At 40.8% G+C, this 25,366-nt stretch overlaps 1 protein-coding gene across 2 annotated transcripts in view; it reads left to right on the top strand.

The window, feature by feature from the left end:
• Window positions 1-2,846: 2,846 nt before the first annotated feature.
• Window positions 2,847-25,366, top strand: part of LRRTM4 (leucine rich repeat transmembrane neuronal 4) — a 353,897-nt gene continuing 331,377 nt past the window's right edge. The window contains exons 1-3 of one of the 2 annotated variants that reach the window (XM_019482445.2): window positions 2,847-3,128; window positions 3,387-3,611; window positions 5,772-7,318. In XM_019482445.2, coding sequence (XP_019337990.1) covers window positions 3,608-3,611; window positions 5,772-7,318 — 1,551 coding nt within the window. In that variant the 5' untranslated portion in view covers window positions 2,847-3,128; window positions 3,387-3,607. Of the gene's footprint in view, window positions 3,612-5,771; window positions 7,368-25,366 lie in introns of both variants that reach the window. The other variant, XM_006274089.4, reaches the window with a different exon arrangement.

Genomic DNA, 25,366 nt, shown 5'->3' with positions numbered 1-25,366 from the left:
ATGCTCAGAAACAGGAAGACAAATAAAAAGAATTTACAACACGTTATTTTTTATAATCTCATGAATTAGAAATCATGAGATTCTAAATCCATCTCTTGATCTTTTTTTCTGGCTGACTTCTGAACTTTTGAACACCTGGACTTGGCATTAATGCATAATGTGCTCCATCTGCTGTAAGGGAGGACAGAAAATACCACCATGACACTCCCAATGTCTGTGAATTGCAGTGGACTGTGGTGCTGAATTTGGCTATGGATTTGTAGTGATATCTGTATTTCAGGCAATGTACACATTTTTTAGGGTCAGTGCAGCACTTTGAAAATGTCATGTGCCTTGTAAAAATGATGTGCGACTATTATTTGTAGTTTATTAATAATTAAGTATTTATCCATGAAACAAGAAAAAACTGTGAAGCTAAAAGGCTCAAGTCCAAGATGACCCCCTACCACCCTACTCCCCAAACTTTGCTGTGATATTGATAAGGATCTTAACTAAATGAATGCAGAGTTATCGGTCTAGATAATAAAAAAAATGGATTTTAGTGTGAACAAGGTTAGTGGTTATTAGTATTGAGAATTTTTGCAGGTCACCGCTGATAGCAGGCAGAACACCTTGTCATTTGGAGCATCTTAAACCTCTATATGCTTTCCTAAACTTCATGCAAGTTTTCTGTAATTCCCATGCCTAGATAAACCTGGAATAGAAATATCAAGTAACATTTTTAGTCTGGTTCTGTAAAATTTACTGATTATTGAACTAGCTTTCTCACTATTTTTGGGGAGAAAACAAAGAAAAAACTCAGTCTGTTGTTGTTGTTGTTGACTGAAACATTTTGGGGGGTGGACATTGCTGGAACTGCTAGAGATTGCAGTTTGAGGGATTATGGTTTTCCAGTTAAAAATCAAAATTTTAGTAGGAAAAATTAATGGAATTTTATAGCAGCAAATACAGCTGTTTTCTTGCTTACCTGAGAGAGTATAGAATGAGGACAGTTCCGGCACTTCTTGTCTCAGGAAAAGGAAGTGATACAGAAGCCCAGGATAGAAAACCACACAGAAATGTTTGCAGGCTTTTTAGATCTTCCTTGCTCTGGGGGGAAAAAAACCCAAAACAAAACCTGATTCAATTCAGCTTTAGTTTTTGGCCACGTTCCACATAGTTCTTCTTAGAGAACTATCTATTCCAAATCCCAGGATCCCAGACTCTGGCACCGTTTGTATTAGGAAATATTATCGTACAACAAAATGACAACAAAAATGATGCTGATCACAAAGATTGTAGGTATGGGCACATTGCTTTCATAATCATGCCATTATGGTTAAACCTTGAACCATATTGGGTGCCTCTGACATGGGACTAGCTTGATAGCTTTATCTTGATAATTGTAAAACATCATACTATTCAGTAATGTAGATGAATCCAAATTTAAAACTTTGAACCATCATATGCAAATGAACCAAAATCATTATAAGAAGATAGAATCAAAACCTGGATCAAAACATATCCCAATAGTGAGATGTTGGGTTTCTGGAACAGGATGAAATATGTTGACTTGAGCCTATTTCTGTGTTTTATTGGTGGTGAGCTGTTTCACTTGGCCCTGGTCAATGAAAACCAAATACTGAACTCTTTTGTCAGGTGTGAATCCTGAAGTTGACTGAGAATGGTTGGGAGGGATGAAGCAGAGAAGGTTTGGTGACCTTGATTTCATTTAAAACTGATTGCAATATTAAAATCTCATTTTTTATGGAGGGCAAAATTCCTACTGGAGCCAGTAATCTTTTTGCTTGATAAAGGAATAAGAAATCTAGAAAAAATGAGCTTGGAATCTGGCCCTGAAGGATAATGGGATTTCATTTTATTAATAGTGGTCAAATTAATAGTGGTAGCATACAGAGACCTCAGACAAGATCAAGGTTTATTGTGCTAAGTGTTTTCTAGACACATTGGCCATTATTTTCAGAATACTGCAGCACCTACAAATGAGGACAAATTTTCTGAAGAGCTCGGGTCCTTTTTAAGCATGTCAGTAAGTGTCCAGATTTTCAGAAAATATCTACACATTGAGGGCTTAACCCTCTGGAAAATCTTGTCAACCCATCAAGAATCTTACGTCCCTGATTCAAAGCCCGCTGACATCTTCCCAAAGAATGTAGCAGGAGTTGGATCAGGCCCTACAATAAGCAAGGTAGATTAAGGTTGGGAGATGAAACACCACAAAAGTGATGTCCTTATGCTTGCACAGAAAATCCAAGTAGAAACTGTGTGTCCTGAATCCCAGGCCAGTGCTCTGTCTGTGAGACCTGACTACTTTTGAATTTGGAAAAAGGTGTCTGTAATTAGGCCTCTCCAGCCTTGCATTATATATTGAAATTAAAAAAAAAGTTCTGGCAAAAAGCACTTAGCTGAATTAAAAAAAAAAAAATTCAGTCTGTTTACATTTCAACATAGCACTTTTAATTAAATACCCTTTATGCAGATGATAGATTTGTATATTTTATAGCCCCACCCAGTATCTTTAACAGCATTTTCATTATTAATCTATAAGCAACCCCTCTCCATCCCCCCACCCCCCGCAGTGAATAAAAGAATTAAAAAGAGCCTATAATTTGCACAAGAAAAATATTTGGGTCAGGTAGATGTGTTTTAGGCATGCCTTTTGTCTGCTACATTAATTGCAGGAAAATCCATGGCATAAACATTTAATAATCTGGGAAGGAAGATGGGGTGCAGGAGGGAGGAAGCAATACTGTGTCTTTAATTTTCTTTTCTGAAAGAGGAAAGTCTGCATAGCAATGACAGGATCACTTGTTCATGCCTTTAATGTGTGATCTGTTTTCTCCAGTGGAGGGCACTCAGTGTATCACAAACTAGAACATTAGCACCAACAAGCTCCAGAGCATCATCACTCTCTGGAAAGCCTTCTGAATTAGACAAGAGCTGCCTCTCAGCACAGCTACAAAACACTTTAAACCTGACCAGCTAAATGGATAAACCTATCCTGCATAGCTTTTAAACTGGGGTCTTTTAAACAGCACAGGAGGCCTGCTTGCTTCAGGAACTGGAGAGCTGGAGGATGGATTGCTGTGTCTGGGAATGGCAAAAGGCAGCAGAATAAGGGATGCTAGGTACCGGGGAAGATTTTTTTATTTCTCCCAGAGAAGTTGGTTTACCTTTGCTATAGCTTTTAAATGCAGATTGCCAATTAATGCTGATGGTTCTCTGATGACTTACACAATGGCTCTCAGAGCTTAGTATCTCCCCCCCCCCCCCCTTGCCTCTGCTGTACCCTCCCCATCCCTGGTCCTGTCTTCCCCACCCCCCTCCACCCCCTTCCCCTCTCCCTTCCTTTCCTCATCCCCAAAATTCTTGCTTGTCCTCTCTAGGGAACTTTGTGTGGGTTACTGGCATGCACGCCGGATGGTGGTGATGTGAGTGGCAGCTGTGCTGTGACATGAAGGTTGCGATGGTTTAAAGAAAGGAGCCCAGTTAAAAAAAAAAGAGAGAGCCAGAGAGAGCAAACGAGAGAGAGAGAGAGAGAGAGAGAGAGAGAGAAGAAAACAGCTGGAGGAAGAAAAAAGGGGATACGCTTGTGGATGACAAAAGGATGGGTAAGTGAACTTTTGTTGTTTCCTCCTTAGCACAGCTGCAGATGTACAGTATATTTTTTCAGCTGGATTATTAGCTGATCAAGAGCGGGGAACAGTCTGAACAGCAGCGGTGCATTCCTTTGCCAGGTGACTCACTGCTCTTGCTATTATATTTTTAGATCGTGTATCCCCCCCTCTTCACAAACACACACACACGTACACACACCCCTTCCCCCCTGCAGTTGTTTTATATGTAATTAATCTGTAAATGCATGCACAGAGCTGCCGACCACAGCAAGTCCATTCACGATCTAACTCACCCACACACCTCTAAATAGGTATCTGTATACGTCTGAGGCGCGCACATATAGGATTTCCTTTGGGTTTATGTGCATGTTAGATAAGCCTGTATTGATATTATGCAGGTTGCCAGGAAGGATTGTTAACACTTTGCAGCATGTGGGAAGTAGGCAAGAGGGGGGTGATTTTGTTGTATAGGTGGTTTTGAGAAGGCTGACTTGGTCTTTCAATAAATATCCCTAATATAGCTTCTAGATCTCCAGCAGTCATTTGCCAGTCTTCTTTTTTCAAGTGTGACAGGTTTATTCCCCCCCCGTCTGTAATAGCTTGAACATATTTCTAGCTGGCTGCTGCTGGCACATAGGCAATAGCAAAAGATCAGGATTTAAATTAAAAACCTAACCATTAAAGTGAAAGAGAGAGACGCGTAAGGGCTTTTTAGATTAAGAATTATTTCATTTACTGCCTCTTGGTTTAAAATTGGAATCAATAACTGCAGCACAGAATTTGTGTGTATGTGTATGACAAATAATAAAATGACTATTTATAGAGAAGAAAATAGTCCTTTAAAAAATTCTGCTGATGGAAGAAAGCAACCAAATCATCGGTGGGAATACAACTCTGGACTGAGCCAGGGGGTCCCAAAATTATGATTTGCTCTGAGAAAGCATGTGTGCGTGTGTACAGGTTGAAATTTCTGAGACTTCTCACTATTATTCAAAGAATGTGTAAAATGTGACTGCTCTTACAAAGCAGCATAGATAATGCAGAATGATCAGCCTAACATCTGAAATGCAAAGCGTTAAAATCAGCGGCAGTGAGGAACAGCAAGGGGGTTTCAGATGAAAATATGACTCTTTCAACTTAACACTTTTTGCTGGTCTTAATGCAATGTTGGTAAAAAAAAAAAAAAAAGTGTGTGTGCATACATATGCACACATACTCATATCTCTGTATATGTGTATGAGTGTGTAAATACAGATACACACAGAACGAGGTATGCACATGCAGTACATAAGAATAACACAAACAAAATAATAGATATTTAAATATCAGTAGATGTGTTTACATGCATATAATGCATATGTATTGTGATCTTGAAAACGATATTGTGAGATATGTATATTAATGAAGGCATCCTCATGATTCTGGGGTCCCTACATCAGCTGCACGATATAGATACACATGTAGGCTAGTGTTTGTATGTGTGTATGTGTGTTTACAGTGCATGTATTTTTTTTCCACATGAAAAATTCTGGTTAGTGAGGTTTTCATCTACTTTTTTTCATTTTGCAATAAAGGCATGTTTTAAAGGCAAGTCAAACTTTATTATATGTCAGCTGATCACTGTAGCTCCTATTTATACTCGTTTTGGGGGGGATGCAGACTGGAAAAGATTTACACACAGCTGGGTTTATTAAGAGATATTTTACTTCTTGTTGAACTACCGAAAGCTGGGGCTGAGCTCCTATCGAACCCTGTGGTGAGTACAGAACGGTGACTTGACAAATATGTTTTTTGTTAAAACCTCAGCATCGAGCGATAAGGAGATACCCACTACATAGCGTGCTGATGTACATGAGAACAAGGGAAGAGCAGACAGGCTCCCGGCCTTTCTTTGGGATCATAAATCACACAAAACTAATTGAATAACCACAGAGGTGGTGGTAGTGTGTGTGTGTGGGGAGGGGGAGGCAGGCTAGGAAGTGAACTGATAACAGGCATTTACGTAGCAAACAATGAAGGAAGAGACAAACAGGTTGTCTCCAAATCCACTGGACCTCTAATGCCTCAGTAGAAACCCCATTGACATAAGTAATCTGCTGGTGATTTATTTTAATAGTTTTACAATGCACATTTGTCTTCTTTTTAATATTGTAGGTTTCCATTTAATTAAGCAGCTGAGAGGCATGAGTGTGGTGTTAGTGCTACTTCCTACGGTGCTGTTTGTTATGCTCACTGGGGCTCAGCGCGCTTGCCCCAAGAACTGCAGATGTGATGGCAAAATTGTGTACTGTGAATCTCACGCATTCAGAGATATCCCTCAGAATATTTCTGGAGGATCTCAAGGCTTATCATTACGGTACAACAGCATCCAGAAGCTTAAATCAAATCAGTTTGCAGGCCTGAATCAGCTCATCTGGCTTTATCTTGACCATAATTATATCAGCTCGGTTGATGAGGATGCATTTCAGGGGATCCGAAGGCTGAAGGAATTAATTCTAAGCTCCAACAAAATTACTCATCTGCACAACAAAACATTTCACCCGGTCCCCAATCTCCGCAATCTGGACCTTTCGTACAACAAGCTGCAGGTGTTACAGTCAGAGCAGTTTAAGGGCCTTCGCAAACTCTTGATCTTGCACTTGCGGTCAAATTCACTGAAAACGGTACCAATCAGAGTTTTTCAAGATTGCCGGAACCTTGATTTTCTGGATTTGGGCTACAACCGTCTGCGGAGTTTATCCCGTAATGCTTTTGCTGGCCTCCTGAAGTTAACAGAGCTCCATCTAGAGCACAACCAGTTTTCTAAGATCAACTTTGCCCACTTTCCACGCCTCTTCAACCTTCGATCCATTTATTTGCAGTGGAATAGGATCCGGTCTATTAGCCAAGGGTTAACATGGACTTGGAGTTCCTTGCACAACTTGGATTTATCAGGGAACGACATTACGGGAATAGAGCCCGGGACGTTCCAATGCCTGCCCAACCTGCAAAAACTGAACCTGGATTCCAACAAACTCACCAACATCTCTCAGGAGACCATCAATACATGGATCTCACTAACATCCATCACTCTGTCCGGAAATATGTGGGAATGTACTCGAAACATTTGCCCTCTGTTTACTTGGCTTAAGAATTTCAAGGGGAATAAAGAAAGCACTATGATATGCGCAGGCCCTAAGCACATCCAGGGTGAGAAGGTGAGCGATGCTGTGGAAACATATAATATCTGTGCTGAAATCCAGGTGGTGGTCACTGAAAGATCATACCAGGCACCTAAAACACCCCAGAGGCCACTTTTTATTCCCAAACCTACCATTTCTAAACTGGAAAGTAATCAGCCAACCTCTGTTATGCCAAGTCCTTCTCCGGACCTGCCAACACCTGGAGTGGAACCAGAGTATGAGCATGTTTCCTTTCACAAAATCATTGCTGGGAGTGTGGCCCTCTTTCTTTCAGTGGCTATGATTTTGTTGGTTATCTACGTGTCGTGGAAGCGCTACCCAGCCAGCATGAAACAACTCCAGCAACACTCTCTTATGAAGAGGCGCAGAAAAAAGGCCAGAGAGTCTGAGAGGCAAATGAACTCCCCTTTACAGGAGTATTATGTGGACTACAAGCCAACAAACTCTGAGACCATGGATGTATCCGTTAATGGATCTGGACCCTGCACATATACTATTTCTGGCTCCAGGGAATGTGAGGTATGAACCCTGATCCTCCTAAAACCATTTCAGCAGCTGGGAAGGAGAGGTAAATGTTTGAAGCTCTTGAGGTGTCTCTAATCACTAGAAAGATTAATGAGCCTTTTTGCTTTTGGGTTTGCTCAGTGTGAAAGGTTATTTAATTAAATTACAACAATCAGGGAAGTGACAGTGGTTATTTTCAACAGTGCAGACTTGAAAGAGGTTCATCCAAGGATGAGATTAAGTTGGAATAAATAGCCATGTTAAACACATCTGGAGCCTGAATTTCCTCTAGCCTGGACCCATTTTACGCCAGTTTCTTTAAAAGCATCACTAATAATGTGCACTGGTGTAACTGGGAGGTGATTAAGGCTCCTGCTGTTCTAGGGAATATAGAGTAGAGTGCTTGGGGAGAAAAAAAAAATCTTTATAGTATATTGCATCTGGTGGCTTCTCCAACCTATTTGACAGGGGGTTAAAAAAGATGATGCCATTTATCTCAAAAGTAACATTTGCACATGCCTGGTTTGGTGTTTTTTGCTGTAAAGGTTCAGCTGAGAGACCAAGAGATGGCATAGGGGGTATAGCTCTATTGCAGTGAACAGTTACATCCTCTTACATGAAGTGTCATTTTGGCAAGTAAAAATCTGGCAGTCATTGTTACCTGTGTGACCTGATCTATCAATAGAACACAGTACCATAATGTGGATTTGGGGGCGGAGGGGGGGGTGTACACACACATGCGTGTGTATATGTTAAGCTGTAGTTTTGTAATAATTAGGACATTAGTAAATCAGAAAGGGTTGTACTTTAGATCAACATGGGCCATTTATACATGGTAAGATGGATTTTTGTTCCGCCATTCCAACAAAGTCTCCTTTGGGTAACTGGCTTTCTGCTTATGTAACATAGTGTTTGCTGCTGTGGTATTAAAGCAAGGTTAGACTTGGCTCTTCTCATCACTGTAAGCATCCCAATGGAAAACATTAATGGTCTGTTGTGACTCATTCACATACCTGGAATTCTCAATGACTTCAGCAGGTTGGGTTTAAACCAGGTTAGGACTTGGACAGTGTCTTTGACACTCAGGTATGCTAAAATGCAAGGTCAAGATTGTTTAAATGTAACTACTGATTTTCAGGGATCAACTGGAGAACCTTTCCCAGGGCCTGATCTTTGAGCACTTTTCTGAAGATCAGGACCCTCCCAGATATGTAAAGTCGGGCACCCAAAAGCACTGGTCACTTTTGGAATATGTTAGCTCAAAGGAGCCTGTTTGTGCTTTGTGTTTAACTTGCTTACAGCAATATCCCTGCTGAACATAAGTGACCTTGCACATCCTTGTCATTGCCACCAGAAGTAGTGTGAATTAAGGTATGGTATTACTGTCAGCAGTGGTACAGAAAAAAAACAACTCATTGGAATTGCTTTGGGTTTTCTCTGGTATCAGTACGACCCCAAAGACCTCCTTCTCTTGTCACTCTTGGGTTTTGCTTTTTTTTAATCCGGCGTAGCTCCATTAGTTTCAGTGAGATTCCCTTTGATTTACACCAGCAGAACTCAGAGGAGAATCAGATCTCTAAAGAATGAATCAAAATCCATTAATTGAGGCTTTGGATCATGGCCTTAATGAACAGAAGATGCTATATGTCTGACGCTATTTAAGGTTTGCAAATATCTGTAATTGGTGTGCGATCATGGCAGTTGAATAAAAAGGTATGTGTTTTACCATGGGGTAGTAAAAAAGGGGGTTTATATTGCATACTTTCTCCAGACCAATATTGATCTTAATCTGAGATTAAAGATAATGAGACTGTCAGGCCGTGGTGATGCTGCCATAAAGGTCATCTGCTGGGAAGACATTGTCTGAGCATCTGTTTACAACTGATTGCCTTGCTAAGAAAGATCATTCAAGTAAGGTTTTAAGACCATTTGTACTTCTTGATGCTAGTTATAAAAGATGGCCTTTAACAATAAATGTGCAAACCTTATTGTGGATTTAAAAGGCTGGGACAGCTGAATACTAGTTTGCTCACAAATGATACAAGTTCAGATGTAAGTAGCAAAGAGCACAATAAAGGAAATGTAATATAAAAATATTTAATTAGAAATTGACACCTCTTTAAATGGATTCTGATACACTCTTAAGAAGGACAGGGCAATCTATATTATTAGCTAAATTACTAGTTGCAAGTCAGCACAGTTCCATTACCTGCATTAGTATGTCTGTGTACCTGACCTGAGATTGGGCCCTGTAATTCCTGCAAATTACATGTGTAAGCACTTCAGGTGCTAAATAAATGTCATGGGTGCATTGGAGAAGTGCGGATTCATGGATCTGTCCTGTAGTTTTAACTTTGGATAAGCACTTGAATTTACCGTATTAGACTCCTCAGGGTGAATTCTGCTCTCTCGCACCATTCTGAACCTAAAATAACTCTACCAGAGTTAGTGGAGTTATTTTAGGTTTATACTGTACTTCTGTAAGCAGGAGTTGAATTTATTATTCCTTTAGATTTCTGGATAAAATGACATTTCATCTGTTCTAAGATTATCTAGGAAGTCAGGGCATATAAGAACCAAGCGGGGAAATGTTTACCTTTTTTTTGTTTTGTGGGCAGAGGGATAGTTTTGATCTTAAGGAATGTTGCAGGTGTAAGTGGCCCAGAGTAGTAATGTTGAGATTGCAGGCATATTGCAAACTTGAATTTGATAGAAAGACCATCTATGCACCAGTGCCATATGATCTCAGTGGAGCTAGGCTGGGAATCTGACCGTAGAATTAGAGGAAGAATCTTCTTTTTTTCTTTCAACAATTGAAAGGGATGACTCCACATGATCGCCAAGGGTCACAAGTTTGCAGACACATATGGTCAAGTTAATTTTATTTGCTCAAACAGCCCCATTCTCAGATCTCTCCATAAAATTCGTGTCTTCCCTGGTGTCTCCCATATGCATGAGAATGGCTTCCAACTGGTGTTCTGTCACCACTACTTTCCATGCTGATAATTATTTCCCGTTTCCTATGCCGGTTGTCTGCCAGTTGATATTTGATTTGTAAATTGTTGGGGGAGGGACCTGCCTTTCCATAACTGCATGTACAGCACCTACCAGAGTAGTGCATTGATATCTCCAGACCCTACTGTAATACAAGTATTAAATAATAAGCATTTGCTTCAATGGGTCTATTCATGTGAGTAAAGTTAAGCCCATGTATACGTATCTGCTAGATAGAGGCCACAGATTGTATGTGCACCTGCTGGAAAGTTGACCCTGCATTTCCATGATGATTTAGTTTACCTTGGCTATTAGTACAGAAGATCTAAATAGACATTAAAGCATCTGATTGTTGAAGATTCATGTAACATCCATAAGCCTCTACTAAAATACTATCCTCAGCTTGGATTTAACATTCTTCATCTCCATAGCTACCAGGTTCAACTTATAAAAGGACAGATATGCACTGTACAGTACTTATAAATTGGAAAAGAATCTTCCTCAGTATCCTATCTTCAGCAATAAAAGGTTTCATAACTGGGGAAAAGGGGAAATGGAACATATCATTATTAATAATTAATGTACTCAGAACGACGTACTTCTGAGAGGACTCATATTTTGTGAGAGAGAGACATAACTCAGGTCCATCCTTCAGCAGCCCTGGCTGGCTCATTCATTGTTCCCATGCTCAGCTTTCACAGAGAAGAAAGATTTAGAGGTAAAAGAAGGTCAAGTTCTCGAGTATTTTTAAGGACACACTGAAGTTCCTCAACTTTTTATTGATTCTACTTTTTCTTTTTTAAATCATTGCCTGTCTTCAAAAATCCTTCCTATGCATTATTTTTTCAGATGCAAAAGCAACCATCTCATTGTTTGAAAAATATGTGGGCAGCAGGAAAGAAATGATTATTTAACTAACCTTTCCATTTATAATCAGTGGAAAGTTCCTGAATGTTTTATCAATGGAAGATAGAGATAGTTGATGATTCCTAAGCATGGATTAGGGCTGTGTGGGTTCCCCTGTTGTTTCCCCTGTGTGGATTTTGTGGTTAAAAGGGCCAAGCTAAATTTTATACTGAAAACCCCCATTTTCTCATGCCAAACAGGAATTGAAACAATGCATCGTAGGCTCTTGGTTAGATTCCAGCTTAACATGACACTCAAGTAGCAACTTGGACTTCAGGGAGACTGGTCATCTGCTTAAAGAAATGCATGCATTTAAGGAGCTTTGCTGAACCAGGGCATGACCTTGCAAATAAGAGAGTGACAGAAGTAAGTTATATGACTGCATTTACAAACTGGGCTTTATGAATGACTCTGTGGAACGCAGGTATAGCGCCAAATTCAGACTTGTTGTAAATGGGTGTAAATCCATTGGCATCAGTGGCACCATAATCACTGCACCTGGCTCATCATATTCTATTTAGTCTACTGGCAAGCCTTGCTAAATAACAGCATGCCTATGATTTTGGCTCATGCTTTTCTGCTAGCAAACTGCAGCTATTTTACTTTACTTGTGTACATGCCTGCATTTTTCTCACTTATTTGCATGAGTGCTCAGACCACAGTCAAAAGGCAATTATTTTTATCAACCAAAGTATACTATCATGCATGTATACTGATGTGTACTATGCAGCTGTGTGTTGAGATGGGGTGCTGCTACAAAGATGCTTGCTTCCTTCAAGTGGAAGTTTGCTTGCTTGCTGCCTTGCAGGGTGAAAGCTATAAAATAACAAGGATAACAACCCCCCCAACAAACAAACAAAAAGTGATCTTTTTTTCCTTGTAAACTGAGAAGTTGAAGCAAAACCTTTCAAGGTACAATTGACATGAGCTTTGAGTTGCCACTTTTACAAGTTCACTTTTTAATCTAACCACTTTTCAATGTTTGGCAAATAAGGCCGCCTGTTCAGACAGGACAGCATCCTGTGCCTGACGGTCCTAAGCTTTTTCATTGAGACCAAAAACAAGGCAGTCATTACTTACATTCACGCATGCTAAATCAGTCACGTTATATTACTCTCATCCACCTTTTCCTTGCTCACCAGTGGGAGGAGATAAAACACTGAAGGACTCTAATGTCAAAAAACCTGCTGAGAAACTACAGATCTGTTCCCTGTAAGACTAAGGAAGTGTTGGCAGTAGTGACATTTATTAGTTAATTATTAAGCACTGACAGCATGCATCGTTTTGTATAAGGCTCATGTTAAGACACTCTCTGGCCCAAAGATCTTACAGTTGAATGTCCTGATTCTGCAAAGACTCTTGTGTGCGCTTGACTTCAGTGGGACCACCGATGTGTACATGGTAAGGATCCTAGAACACAGAGAAAACAGGAAACATAGACGAGGGAATAACATGGAGGCATTAAAAATAAATGGCCCTGTTAATTTTGTTATGAATTTCCTTCTCTTAGCAAAGATGACTGAGGAGGGAATAGTGGCTTGGTGAAATGGGACTGAAGGAGAGTGGCAAAGAAGTGGGGGTGCTCAGAGGGGAATGAGGTAAGGGAGGTGACCCTGCAGGCCAGGTGCTTTGGTGACCTTACTCCAGATGGGGCTGGAGATCATCTGATTTGCTAGATAATTAACATCTGTTGAAATGTCTGAGAATAGGCACGATGCATTGATGTGTTTTGGTTTTAGATTTCATAGACGCTAGGGCTGGAAGGGACCTCGAGGATCATCAAGTCCAGCCCCCTGCCACAGGGGCAGGAAGTCAGCTAGGGTCAAAGGATCCCAGCAAGATAAGCACCCAAGCGTTTCTTGAAAGAGTCCAGAGTAGGTGCTTGCACCACTTCTAGAGGGAGTCTATTCCAGGTCTCGGGGGCTCAGACAGTAAAGAAATTTTTTCTTATGTCTAGCCTAAAACGGTCTTGGAGGAGATTATAACCATTGGTCCTTGTTTTTCCTTGGGGCACTCTGGTGAACAGACATTCCCTCAGATCCTGATGCACACCCCTTATATACTTATAGGCAGCCACCAAGTCCCCCTGAGCCTGTGCTTTTCCAGGCTGAAGAGTCCCATAGTTCCCAGCCTCTCTTCATAAGGCCTATTCTCTTGCCCTCTGATCATGCGCGTGGCTCTCCTCTGGACTCTCTCAAGCTTCTCGACATCCTTCTTGAATTGAGGAGCCCAGAATTGGATGCAGCACTCCAGCTGCGGCCTCACCAAGGCTGAGTACAGCGGGAGGATGACATCCTGGGATTTACCCAGGATTTGGTGGTTCATGTTCATCCTGTGGTCAGTCATGACCCCCAAGTCTCTTTCAGCAGTGCTGCTAGCAAGCATAGCACTGCTGAGCCTACACGCATGCTGCGGGTATTTGTTTTTTATTTTCCCCCCCGAGGGTGGAGTACCTTACATTTATTGGTATTGAACATCATCATGTTTGCATCTGCCCACTTACTAAGTTTATCCAAGTCAGCCTGGATCACTAGCCTGTCCTCAGGTATGGACACTATGCCCCAAAGTTTAGTGTCGTCGGTGAACTTATCCAGTGTGCTTCTGACACCAATGTCCACATCGTCGATAAAGATATTAAAGAGAACCGGTCCAAGGACAGAGCCTTGAGGGATGCCACTGGTCATGGAGCGCCATGGTGATTCGCTACCATAATTCTTCGTTTACACTGTTGAGTATCCCTGTCTTTGCTCCCAATTCTGCATAGGCTGCCATTTTCTCCATTGATCGTATCAATGCCAAGGGTGAAAATGATGCAGCTTCATTTGTAGCTCTGTATCTGCAGGCAGGAACCAACTAAGGAGAAACTTAACATGGCTTCTCACCAACAAAATATTTCTGATGAAAACATTTTAAGGAATGAGAGCTGGTTTATGTGTATACTTTTAGGCACTGTGTCAGGTAGATGACCTGAAGATTAGACCAATGAGAGGTTTGCCTGACAAAGGACAGAGTAAATCTTGGAGGGTCCTTAATATGTGTTGCAGTTGTAGGCATTGCCACTAAATACACTATGGAAGTAACTATAGTAAAATGTCTGTAGGGGCTTACAATGCTTAGCGCCCTTAGAAAAGGTCATATTTTCAGCTCAGCTCCCATTTAAATATCAGTTAATGGCAGGATTGCATATTGGGTATTGAAAATCTAGCTGCAGTTTGCTGAGCCATTTTGAAAAGCTTACTGCACCCTTGGTTAGGTGCCTGAATGGAAACTGAGCTCTTCTGAAAATCCAGCCTAAATTCCTGGGTGCTCCTGAGACCTTGTAAATTTAAGACTCTTTGCCTTCAATTCTAAACTTTTGTTTCTTATTATATAAATATGAAGTTAAATATGAAAACTATGGGCATGTAATGTTGGTGGGTTTAAGAGTGGAGGACAGCTTGCGATGGCATAAATGTGGGTGGCGATGCTGCAATCACATGGTAGACTCCTGCTTCCCTCTTCCTCCCAGGAAAACACCCTATTACTAGAGACATCACCCATTTTTCATTCACGGTGCTCCTTGGAGCAGACCGTTACTATTATTGTAACAGCTGAGTGCCCAAAGCTATATAATTTTCACAAAACTTGGTGAGGCAGGGAAGAGCCTTTACCCCCATTTTATGGATATGGAACTGAGATAGATGCCATGGCTGTGCGCTGAACCTGGGCTGACAGCTAAGAAATGAGAGCTACCCACTCCCTCTCGCTCAGTGTATGTCCAAAGCTGGCAATGTGGGTCAGAAGGGTCCTTAGCGCAGATCCCAACATTGTTCTCAGATTCGCTGAGACAGAGAGCCTCAAGATCTCTTTAAGACATCTGTGCTGTCTATTTGCCAGGCTGGAGTGCATGCAGAATGAGAGTGAGCAAGCAGGGCTTGGCATCAGTCTTGGCCTCAGCAGGGAGGCAGTACCTACATGGTTAGGGGGGCTAAGGGACTTGCCAGAGACCAAATAAGAAATCAGTGGTAGAGCAATCCGCATTTCACAAATCATGTTAGTGCTGCAACCGCTAGCCCTCCTTCTTCTAATCATGTCATATTCATTAAGCTCTTGTCATTATTTATCATTCAGAGGCTGATAATTAAATAACATGGAGCTCTCAAATTACACTAACTCCTACCCTTCTTTTATTGAAAATTCCAGCAGTAGGCTGCGAAGCGTAATTGATATGCTTTCCTCCCTATAATCACCTCTTTCTTTTTTCCTGCCACTTAGCACTAGAAGAACTACAGCTTGTGTTATACATAGTAAGGACTGATAGAACAGCTAGGATGCTGAATTGTATAACCTTTGTACAAGAGAAAAAGTACTTGTACTCTTATTATAATCATTGCCGGGGATCCAGGAAAAATGCCTGTATTGGATGAATTGTGATAGGTGCAATTTGCTTTCTTCATGCCTCTCCTCCTTTTCTCTTGCCCCTGTTCCTTTCCCTCTGTTGCAGCTCAGTGATGTGCTGTCAGTATTTTAACCAAACTAAATAAATAATCAATTTTACCTCTTGTACCAGGAGGGAGAGTGCCCAGAGAAGGGTGAAAGCTGTGGAAGGTATTCATTTGTTTCCCCTCTCAACATGTTTTGAAGGAAGACAAGTTCCCTGATACTGGAAATGTTATCCAGGCTTCATTCCTTCCTGAATACACTACTGAACTTGATTCCCCTCTGTGCTCAGGGACTGTCTTCACTGCACAATGCAGTTCAATGCAGACACACCTAAGCTAGCTCAGGTCCTGGAAGCAGTCTAGCTGTGGCAGCAGGTTGATATAACTTGCCTTTCAGCAACAGTGTTCCAGACGCATGCACTTTTCTGCAGGCTTCTCTGAAATACTTGCTAGAAGAGAGCACTAAGGAGCACTTTGCAATATACCACTAATTGGTTAATATGCCCATCCAAGAGGAATTTGAGAACCCCACTAAAAATTCTAACGCTACATTAGGGCTGGGCAGTGTGTGTGTGTGTGTGTGTGTGTGTGTGTGTGTGTGTGTTCATGAGCATACAAGGCTCTTTGTGTAAATCTGGTATCTTTTTATTAGGCCAACTCAAATAGTTGGAAAAAATCTTCTTTGCAAGCTTTTGGGTATAAATACCCTTCCTTCGTCAGGCTGAGGAAGCGTCTGCAGTTGGTGTGTGCTCCTCCTGGATGGAATGAATAGTAAAGAATGCTGTATTCATGTTAATTTATATTAATTTAGATGCATGTTACCTGCAGCATCTAGGCTGTATGAGCTACAGGTAAGAGTTGTCCAGGGTAAAGAGATTATTGGTCCTCTGTCTTATTATACATACCATACATTCTTTGACATAAAACGTTCCTGTATGATCTGCGTTTATAGCAAAACTGACTTCCTGCTACTTGGTCATTTCAAGCCAGGCATTTTAGGACTGATCTCAGATGGGTAGCAGCAGTACACATTTTAGACACTAATCAGCTTTTATCACATCTGCCTGTGCTGCAGCCAAATAAGCTAGATTACTTGTAGATTTTCCTATGTACCAAGGGCCTGTTTGATTCAATTGCTAGCAAAATGCTAGAAGTTGCAGCCAATGCTCTTTGCAACAAGTCTTCAGCTTTTTATAGGACTGAGGTGGGAATAGGGAATAAGGAATGCTATCTTCTTCATGCAATACATAGGTTTGCTTATACTATTAAACTGCGTAAGTGAGAAAGAGCTTTCCTTTTTCATGCTTCCTGGTGGAGATGTTAGCAGTATTACTGCTAGGTTGCTTTTGAAAAAAGGAGTCATTCCATATGCAAAACCATACAGAGAGAAGGCCAGAAAATATTGATCATTGATAATCAGTCGCTAACCACAGTACATTCTCTCTGCATTAATTCCGTACATCATTTAATGGCTCACTTGTAAAATTTTAACTGGTACAAGTAACTGGTACAAGTCACCCATTTTAACTGGTACTGGCTGCTGCTTACATTTCATCGGATAAACTTAAATGCCACTGGCTAAGTTATGGCAGCTTAGTAGGTATTAGATAACTACAAAATCCTCCTGAAAAAAATTGTGGTTTAAGGTTGTCTCTCTAATATTAAGGCAACCTCACCTAAACAACAGTCCCAAATAGTAGAATTAGAACTGGTTAGAAACCTTAGCTCAGAGGGGGAGGAAAAACACTAAAATTTGATTATGACGATGCTCTCTAAACATTATGTGAAATGGTTTTCAAAAGAAGGTTATTAAAAGAAAAAATACTCAGTGTTAAATATATATATATCTATCAGTTACAAATATTAAAATCCCAGTAAAGACTATGGATTAAATATGAATTTGCTCTGTCTACAAATGATGCCACACTTGGAATGGAAGGGTCCTTTTTTTTGAGTGCCATGAAGACTGGACCGATAATGGGAAGGTCACTTTTTAGTGAAAGTATAAACGCTTGTTGGCAGCACTTTGTACTGATACTCAAAAAGGTTTCTTTCCATCTTGCATCTGTTCAGTGACATTATTATATAATTACCTACCTTTTACACAGCACATTTTATCTATAGATGTTTAAACATTTTACTTCAGGTAAGTAGCATTTTTCCCTTAAGAGAAAACTGAGGCATGGGGAGAAGACACAACTTGATCAAGCTAGTGATGGAGGAGCCACTAATAAAACACTCAGAGACCACCTTTCCAATTCCCCAAAACTGTTAAAAATTCAGCTTCTTTCAGCAACATTGTAGGCAGTAGACACAGGGGGAGAGACTACTTTAGAAGTATTTCTTTGGTCTACAACACACTTACAGTCACCCATGTTCTTTTTCAGTTAAATGAGATTGACATTTATTTGTACCAGCGTAGTCAAGGAGGGTTGAGACTAAAAACAGTGCCCCCAAACTATAAGGAGTTTGAGATGAAAAACAAGGACTGAGTTATCTTCTTTGATTTTGCTTTTGCAAAAGGTCGTTTCCATTCACCACATCACTGTTTCCTCTTCCATCTTTGCCTGTCCTGGTTATTAAGACTGTAAGCTCTTTGTAGCATTAGCTATCTGTCCCTGTATGTTTGCTGAGACCCCACTCTCAGGTGAGCTTTGCCAGCACTATTGTCATGCAAACAGTACAGCCTCATCATGCTAGTCATCACTTATTTGCATTAACATAATATTTTCATTCTCAGTTACAATACTATGCATAATTCTGCCCTACCTGAATCTTTGATCCTGTCTTCTGCTGCATCAGCCCCAATTTCTGTGCTCTTGCAATTTTACCAGGCACTGCCCCAGTCATCTCTTTCTTACATAACTATCTTTGTCTTCAAGTTCTCTTTTTTCCCCTCTCACTGTTCTGCTGCCCTACCTATATCCACTTCTGAACCAGGGCCAGATAAATTTTGGTCCGCACTGGCCTCCAAGAAGTTCAAGAGAAGCATTTGAATAGCTTTGCTTCATCCATTACAACTCCACTTCTTTCCCACCCTCGGGGTCCGTATTCATAGCAGTCAGCACAGAACATGTAGTAAATTTAGCACTTGGTACAATAAACTGTTTGGACTATAAATACCTAAGCTGCAGAAATTAAACCAGGGTGCCTGAAAAAGGTTGACCTGTCTCATACTTATCTCATTGCTTCTTTTTAGATTGAAGCGTATGGGTTGGAACAACCTGCTCATTTCGACTCAACAGCCTGCTTTTACTTTACAGTACCACCTGCTGTAAAGAGATAATGACTAGTCTTAAGTGGAGCTTGCAGACAGAAGGCAGAGAAGGGGGAAAAAAGTTGTTACGTTCCTTTCTCAAGGGCTCTTTGCTTTAAAAAAAAAAAAAAAAAAAAAAGCAGGGAAGTGGTAAGGCGCTCATTCATTTGGTCTTTATTCCTCCCCCATCTTCAGGTAAACATCTCTGGATGCTGCACAGCAGCGTGATCTCATTCATCCAATTTCTCTTGAATTCATTGATCTCACTCAAATCATTTCTAACTAGCCGTACATCCCGTCCACTCCAAGTTCCTGAATACTTTTAAGACAAAACAGGGGAAGCAAGGTTGACCTTAGGCAGTATTTGAAAAAGGTTTCACATTATTTGAAACAACACAGAGACTTGTTAATAACCTTACCCCAGCAGGTGGGCCTGATTGGGTCTGCAGAGCTGTATTGTCCAACCTGCTGGGCTCCCCCCTTGGTCTGGAAAATGGCCAGTGCTGGAGCAGTGGCTACATTAGTTGCCTCTCCCCTGCTGCCCAGTATCTGGACCCAGGGGGAGCCCACAGAGCATAGCCTTGCACACTAGATGGGGTGTGCAGGCATGCAGGACCAGACCAAGAAGGTGCAGGGCCCAATCCAGGCATGCAGGCCTGGGTCAAGGCAGCGTGGGGCTTTATCCAGTTGTGTGGGATCCAACCCCGTGGAACAACCTCACGCACCAACCTTGTGAGAGCTCTGACCCGCAGACTGGCCCTGCACCACTCATCCAGCTCGTGGGGGCCAAAAGGTTGAGCACCACTGTTATAAACTAATAGATTTAAAGACTCAACTGATTGTCTAGTATGGTTTCCTGGATTGCACAGTCCATATAATATTAGGGCAGTGGTTCTCAGCCTTTTTAGACTCAACATGTCCTTTGGAAAATACCAGCATTTAGCTGCCATTTGTTTTTTTGGCTATGGAAAAATACTGTAATTGAGTTCTTTGCAACAGAAGAATTGTTCTAAGTCCACTACAGGTCAAAAGAGTTTTGACATTATGGATCCTATTTGAAATCTCTGGGTTCATCTTGATTAGGTATTTGCACACTGAACAGTGCTAATATTGAGTTACACCCTTAGTAGGATCTCATCAAACCCTGGTTGAGAATCATTATTTTGGTACGGATAAACAATCAAATGCATGCTAGTTAACAGGGGACATGGACTTACTGCACAATAGCTGCGTTTAGTAATTGTTTGTGTGTCTACAGTTGCCCCACAGTAGATGACAGCTAAACCATGGGTTGAGTTGCCCTTTTTTTTTTAGTTTCAATTACTGCAGGATAACTGTGAGCGTATGGACAGTTAACATGTGCCCACAAAACTTACTGTTCTGCAGTAAATCCCCACCTCTGTTAGTTGCATGAACTTGACCATTTGTCTATACCCTCATATTACAAGCCCTCGTAATAAAGGACTGGTAATCTTTTCTAAAGTCTCCCCTCACTATACTATCTGAATGCCTTCCAAGTACTTAAAAATAGAAATTAAAATAGCAGTCTCTCTCCTCATTCTCAGCCTGTGGCAGAAATAGTGTGATTAGTTTGTAGGGACTTTTACTGTTGTGTATGGTCAGTGAATAAGTATTCTGTGTGTGTGAGAGACAGAAATGAGGAAAAACGTAAATTTGACAAATTAGTTTTGATTGTGTTACTGGAACTTGTGAGTTCTTTTTTATTTAAAAATATTATTATTTTTTATTACAAAATATTCACTTTTCTCAGTGTGAGTTTAAAGAGCATTCAAGGAATATTACCTGTCAGAGTCAAAAATAAGGAAGTTTTTAAGTGTCACCATTATATGCTATGTTTATTGTGAGGTGCGTGAGTTAATTTCTTGTGTATCCTTCACTGCAGTAGGCACAGCCAGCCCGTGTATTATACAAGCTACAAAGATTTTTGATAAATTCAACACACCGTCTGTCAGAGGAGCATCTTTTACATTCTTATTGCATGCAGATATAAATATCCACTGCAGAAAAGGAGATCTTGACCTTCAACTGGTCATTATGTAAAAAAAAACAAGAGAAAAATAATGAACACTGCCTGAAACCTGATTGTACTTGATGTAAATGCTACTTATTTCAGTAAACAAGCACACTGACAGATTGAAGTTCTTTTGTACAGAAGAAAAAGGGATTTCCTATATGCTACTGAATCTGATAAACGAGCCTGCAATAAGAGTCAATAGGTAAAAAAACAAAAAAAAGATAAGTTTAGGCACTCTGCAAAGCTCAGTGTAATATAATCATTTATATGTCAATAACAACTTACAACCCCAGCTTAAATCATGGTGCTAGGCGCTGTACAAGCACATTATCAGAGGCCTAAAGAACTGATAACTTATATATACCAAGCAAGCCAAGGGAAACAGAGGCAAAAAAGGAGATTTGCTCAAGGTCACACCGCAAATCAGTGGCACAACCAGGATTGGCATTGATGCTTTTAGTGTCCCCTTCTACTGTCTTGGCCTGGACACTGCCTATGGGTCTTGCATGATGTCCAGTTTATCCTGCACCCCACAATATTCATGTGCACAGGGTATAATTTGACTCCTGAGCAGAGGGCCTACACAAGGCCTCTTCAGTCCTGAGCAGCATGTAAAATTTGAACAAGTCCTCTACACAAAGGCACGTTTCACTTGAACTGCCTTGCTCCTCATTTTTTCCTAACCCCAATATCTCCCAATTTTTCACTGTTGTGGTGGGTTTTTCCTTGTCTTCTAATTTAGTTCTTAGTAAAATTCCACTCCTCCTACCAAATGATTGTTCAATGCTCTCATCTTTTACTACATATCCGTTTGATTATCTTTGTGCTCTGATAGGTTATTTAGAAGAAACCAACAGGCCAATCCAATTCCTGCCTTGGTTCAACTAGCATTTGTTAATGTTTTAAATTATCTTGGCCCTGAAATGTGTTACTTTTTAAATTTAGAGTGATGTGACTGCCTGAAGCTTCTCTGTGTGTTAATTAAATCATCATAATTGTAGTTTCTTGAGACTGACAGGTTATAAATAGTTCTTTCCCCCTCCCCCTGCAGCAATTTGGTATGAATGACAATCAAAACCACTATTGTTTAAACTGTACATCTGACACGGCCCTTCCCATTTCAGACTTCATTTGTCAGCTGTTACTTGATTGTCCTGAAATAATCAACAGTTCCATTCTTAAAGACTCAGCAATTACCATGCGCTTTTTTTGACATTATGCAAAGATGAGGCAAATTACATTCAGGGTCAACTTTATCTATTTAATTTGACAAATTGTATGATGGGTAAAACTGATGTTTCAGACTTCACTGGCAGGTTATCCATGTTCATGCATAAAAAAGGAAGACTCCAGACTGCAATATTCAAGCTCTGTTCCTTCCTCTCTTCAGTCCCTTTCTGAAATTAGAGTTCTCTATTTTCCAATATATAATCATACGGTACCACAACTCTCCCTCATTAGGAAGCTATCTATCATAAGAGCTGGGCTTCAACCTAACAAGGGATCTGAAATATAATAGTGGATAAATGGAAACAAGTAATACTGACAGTCATCCTATTCCTCCTTACCAAGCAAGGAACAGTGCTGGAGGTAAATGAAGCTGAGTGGGTTGGATTTGCATGGGGTTTGTACAAAATGTCCCCCTTGGCCTTTGGCTGTATCTGTTTTTGCTATATTACTCCAGCTGGGATATATGAGAGTACTCTGCAAGGTACATTGCTTGGGAACATCACTGCACTTGCAGCATAGTTAGCAAGCCTTATATATAGGTTGTTGTGAATCCCTGTGCACAACCACCTTCTGCAGGCACTATTGCACAGGTGTGTAAGGAGTCCCAAACCTGTTGCATTGCCATGCCCACATAGGTCTGTTAGATACTGTACTGATTTGTGAACAAACATCACAGGGACAAGCAATGTAACACGCCATGTTCTGCCAAGGCTCTGAGCTTGAACTCACAGTAAAACATAAGGTCAGATCTTAGCCTTCTATCATGGCCCATTTTACTGCTCCATTGGTGCAAAGTAACCCTAAAGTGGGTTTGACTGCCCAGTTTGGAGTTTCCCAAGTCAGCGGCATGACCAGAGTACCTTGCCCATATAAAAGACTGTTTGGCTGCTATTATTATAGTCCTTCGCCAACTTAGGCCATTACTAACTGGCACAATTTAGAGCGGCCAGGAGGAGAACATGAAAGCGAAGAGATACATCTTCAGCTGTTGAAGAGTTAAAGCCCCTTCCACTAAGTTACCTATGAATCTTTCAGATTGTGCACAGGAATATAATTTTCCATAGCTTTGCATCTAAACCAGGGAGAGGATAGCTGGGGGCAGTGATTACCGGCTCGGGAGGAGTGATGTGATGGAAACCACAAGCAATGAAGCTTTCAGTCTGCTGACTATAGTGGTTTTGAAAGTGCTCTGAGCTGGCAAAACTATGATTTAATTATTCAAATGAAAACTGAACCATAGATTCCCCCTTTTTGGTCAAGATGAAAATGAGTAAACAGTCTATAGTTGGTAAGTCAGATGACCAATATCCATCACGCTGAATGCACTTGAGAAGAAATCATTGCATGAATCTATTGGGTGAATGAGGCTTGCTTTATTACAACTGTAGATGAGCCACTCTCCCTTTCCTATTTCCTACCTCTTTGCTTAGGGCTCCTGAAACCCCTTGGAGCTCACTTTTATTCTACTTCCAGACTAGAGGCCTCGTTTTGGTGAACCTGCTATTTCTGAGCTCAGTGGAAAAAAGGAAAAAGGAGTAACATTGCAGTTCCAGCTGTGTTTTATACTGATGAGTTGTTGCAGGACTTGAGGTGGTAGAGGCAACGCTGCATTGGGCTATATTATAATCTCTGGGGATTTTACACCAAGGTGAGGAGTAGGACAGTGTGCATTCACCATTAGCCTGATCCAAATCCCACTACCTGCCCCCATAGATTTACCCAGCCTTCACCCTTCTTCCCCAATTTATCTCCTGAAGTAAATCACAAGGACTCAGTTGAGTTCAAACCCATTTGAGGAATGGTGATATGTTACCAAGGAAGCTAAACTACTCTTTCTGTGCATCTCTTGTGTGTGGATTTTGGGAGCATCATGGTCTGTGGGCTAGAGCTGGATTTGAACCTGGTAGACTTGGCTTCTATGACAGTCTTCTACTAACTTATTGGATCAGTTTGGAAAAATCATTCTAGGGGAAACCTTCAAAGACAAAGGAGAAGTAGGTGTCCAATTTCTACTGAATGGCACTTAGTCCCCTAACATGGCCTTTGCTCCTATAGAAAGTGACTGGCATTGTGGGGCCGCACTTTTGGTTGGGGTTTCATGCCACTTACTCACTCTGGAGCCTAAACAAACACCTCCTGCATCTGTTTTGCTCCTACTGTATGAGCCTGCCTGAAGTGGATTGTTTTATCTTGATCTAAGCTACCTATTTTGCCCTTTTTACAAAATCTGTACTATACTCAGATGTAATGGAGACTTGCTCACAGCTACTCAGGTGCTGCCCCGTCCCAGTGATTTTCTGCAATACAGTAAAATTGCGAGATTTTAATGTAAATTTCTAATACTTTCCTTTTTCCAGCATTATTATTTTCTTTCCCAGAGCATCTAAATCACGTTAGGCTGTTGATTTAAAAAGCCTTGTCAATGTCACATACAAAGTAAAATGGGGAAATGAAGGCGGCTCTTGTATTCTCACAGTAGGAACACAAATTGTACAAATCAGACTAGGAAGCAAGTTACTGGCAATTTCAGATTAGTAGAAATTTGCCTATGGAAACACAATCTCCAGATGCTCTTTTCTTTGTCTTTCTTCCTTATTTGTTGAATATATTAAGAGTCTCAATGTTCAGAAAACTTCTGTAACCCAAAGAATTGATTAACCTTTTGCTGTTGTTATTGGGCTACAAACATTTATTAGCTTTCAAGAGCTGGTTCCACTCTTCAGTTTTTGACTATCATAGATCAGTGAGCAGCTGCTGATCCCAATAAGATTTTATAGAGACAGTAGCAACCAAAACCATAGAAGATTATTTTCCATTATATCTTATATCTACTGCAGACACAAAGAAAGGGCATTTTACCCTGATGCAGATGTTAGATTTGAAGGGCAAAAGGAATCAGGAGGTTATCTACCCTTATATCCTGTACCAAGCCTGTATCATCAAGCCAGAGTTACACCCAGTTTATCCCTGCACAGAGTGCAAAAGCTGGTGTTTGACTAAAGCATATTTTTAGGAGAGGGAGCCAGTCCTGATTTGAAGACTTCAACCGATAGGGATCATTGATCACATCCTCGAGGATCTTGTTTTAAGGGTGAATCACCTCCCTACGTACAAAAATGACTAAACCGTTACAGTCATATTCCTCTTGCAGTGAGATTAACTGATATCAGAGAGGGCACATGATCTTATGGTTAAGACACACTAGAACGGGACTCATAGCA

The sequence above is a fragment of the Alligator mississippiensis genome, chromosome 7 (assembly GCF_030867095.1).
Source record: "Alligator mississippiensis isolate rAllMis1 chromosome 7, rAllMis1, whole genome shotgun sequence".
In the NCBI taxonomy this organism is placed as follows: domain Eukaryota; kingdom Metazoa; phylum Chordata; order Crocodylia; family Alligatoridae; genus Alligator; species Alligator mississippiensis.
Note: the sequence above shows the minus strand (reverse complement) of the source record. Positions and strands in the feature narration are given on the sequence as shown.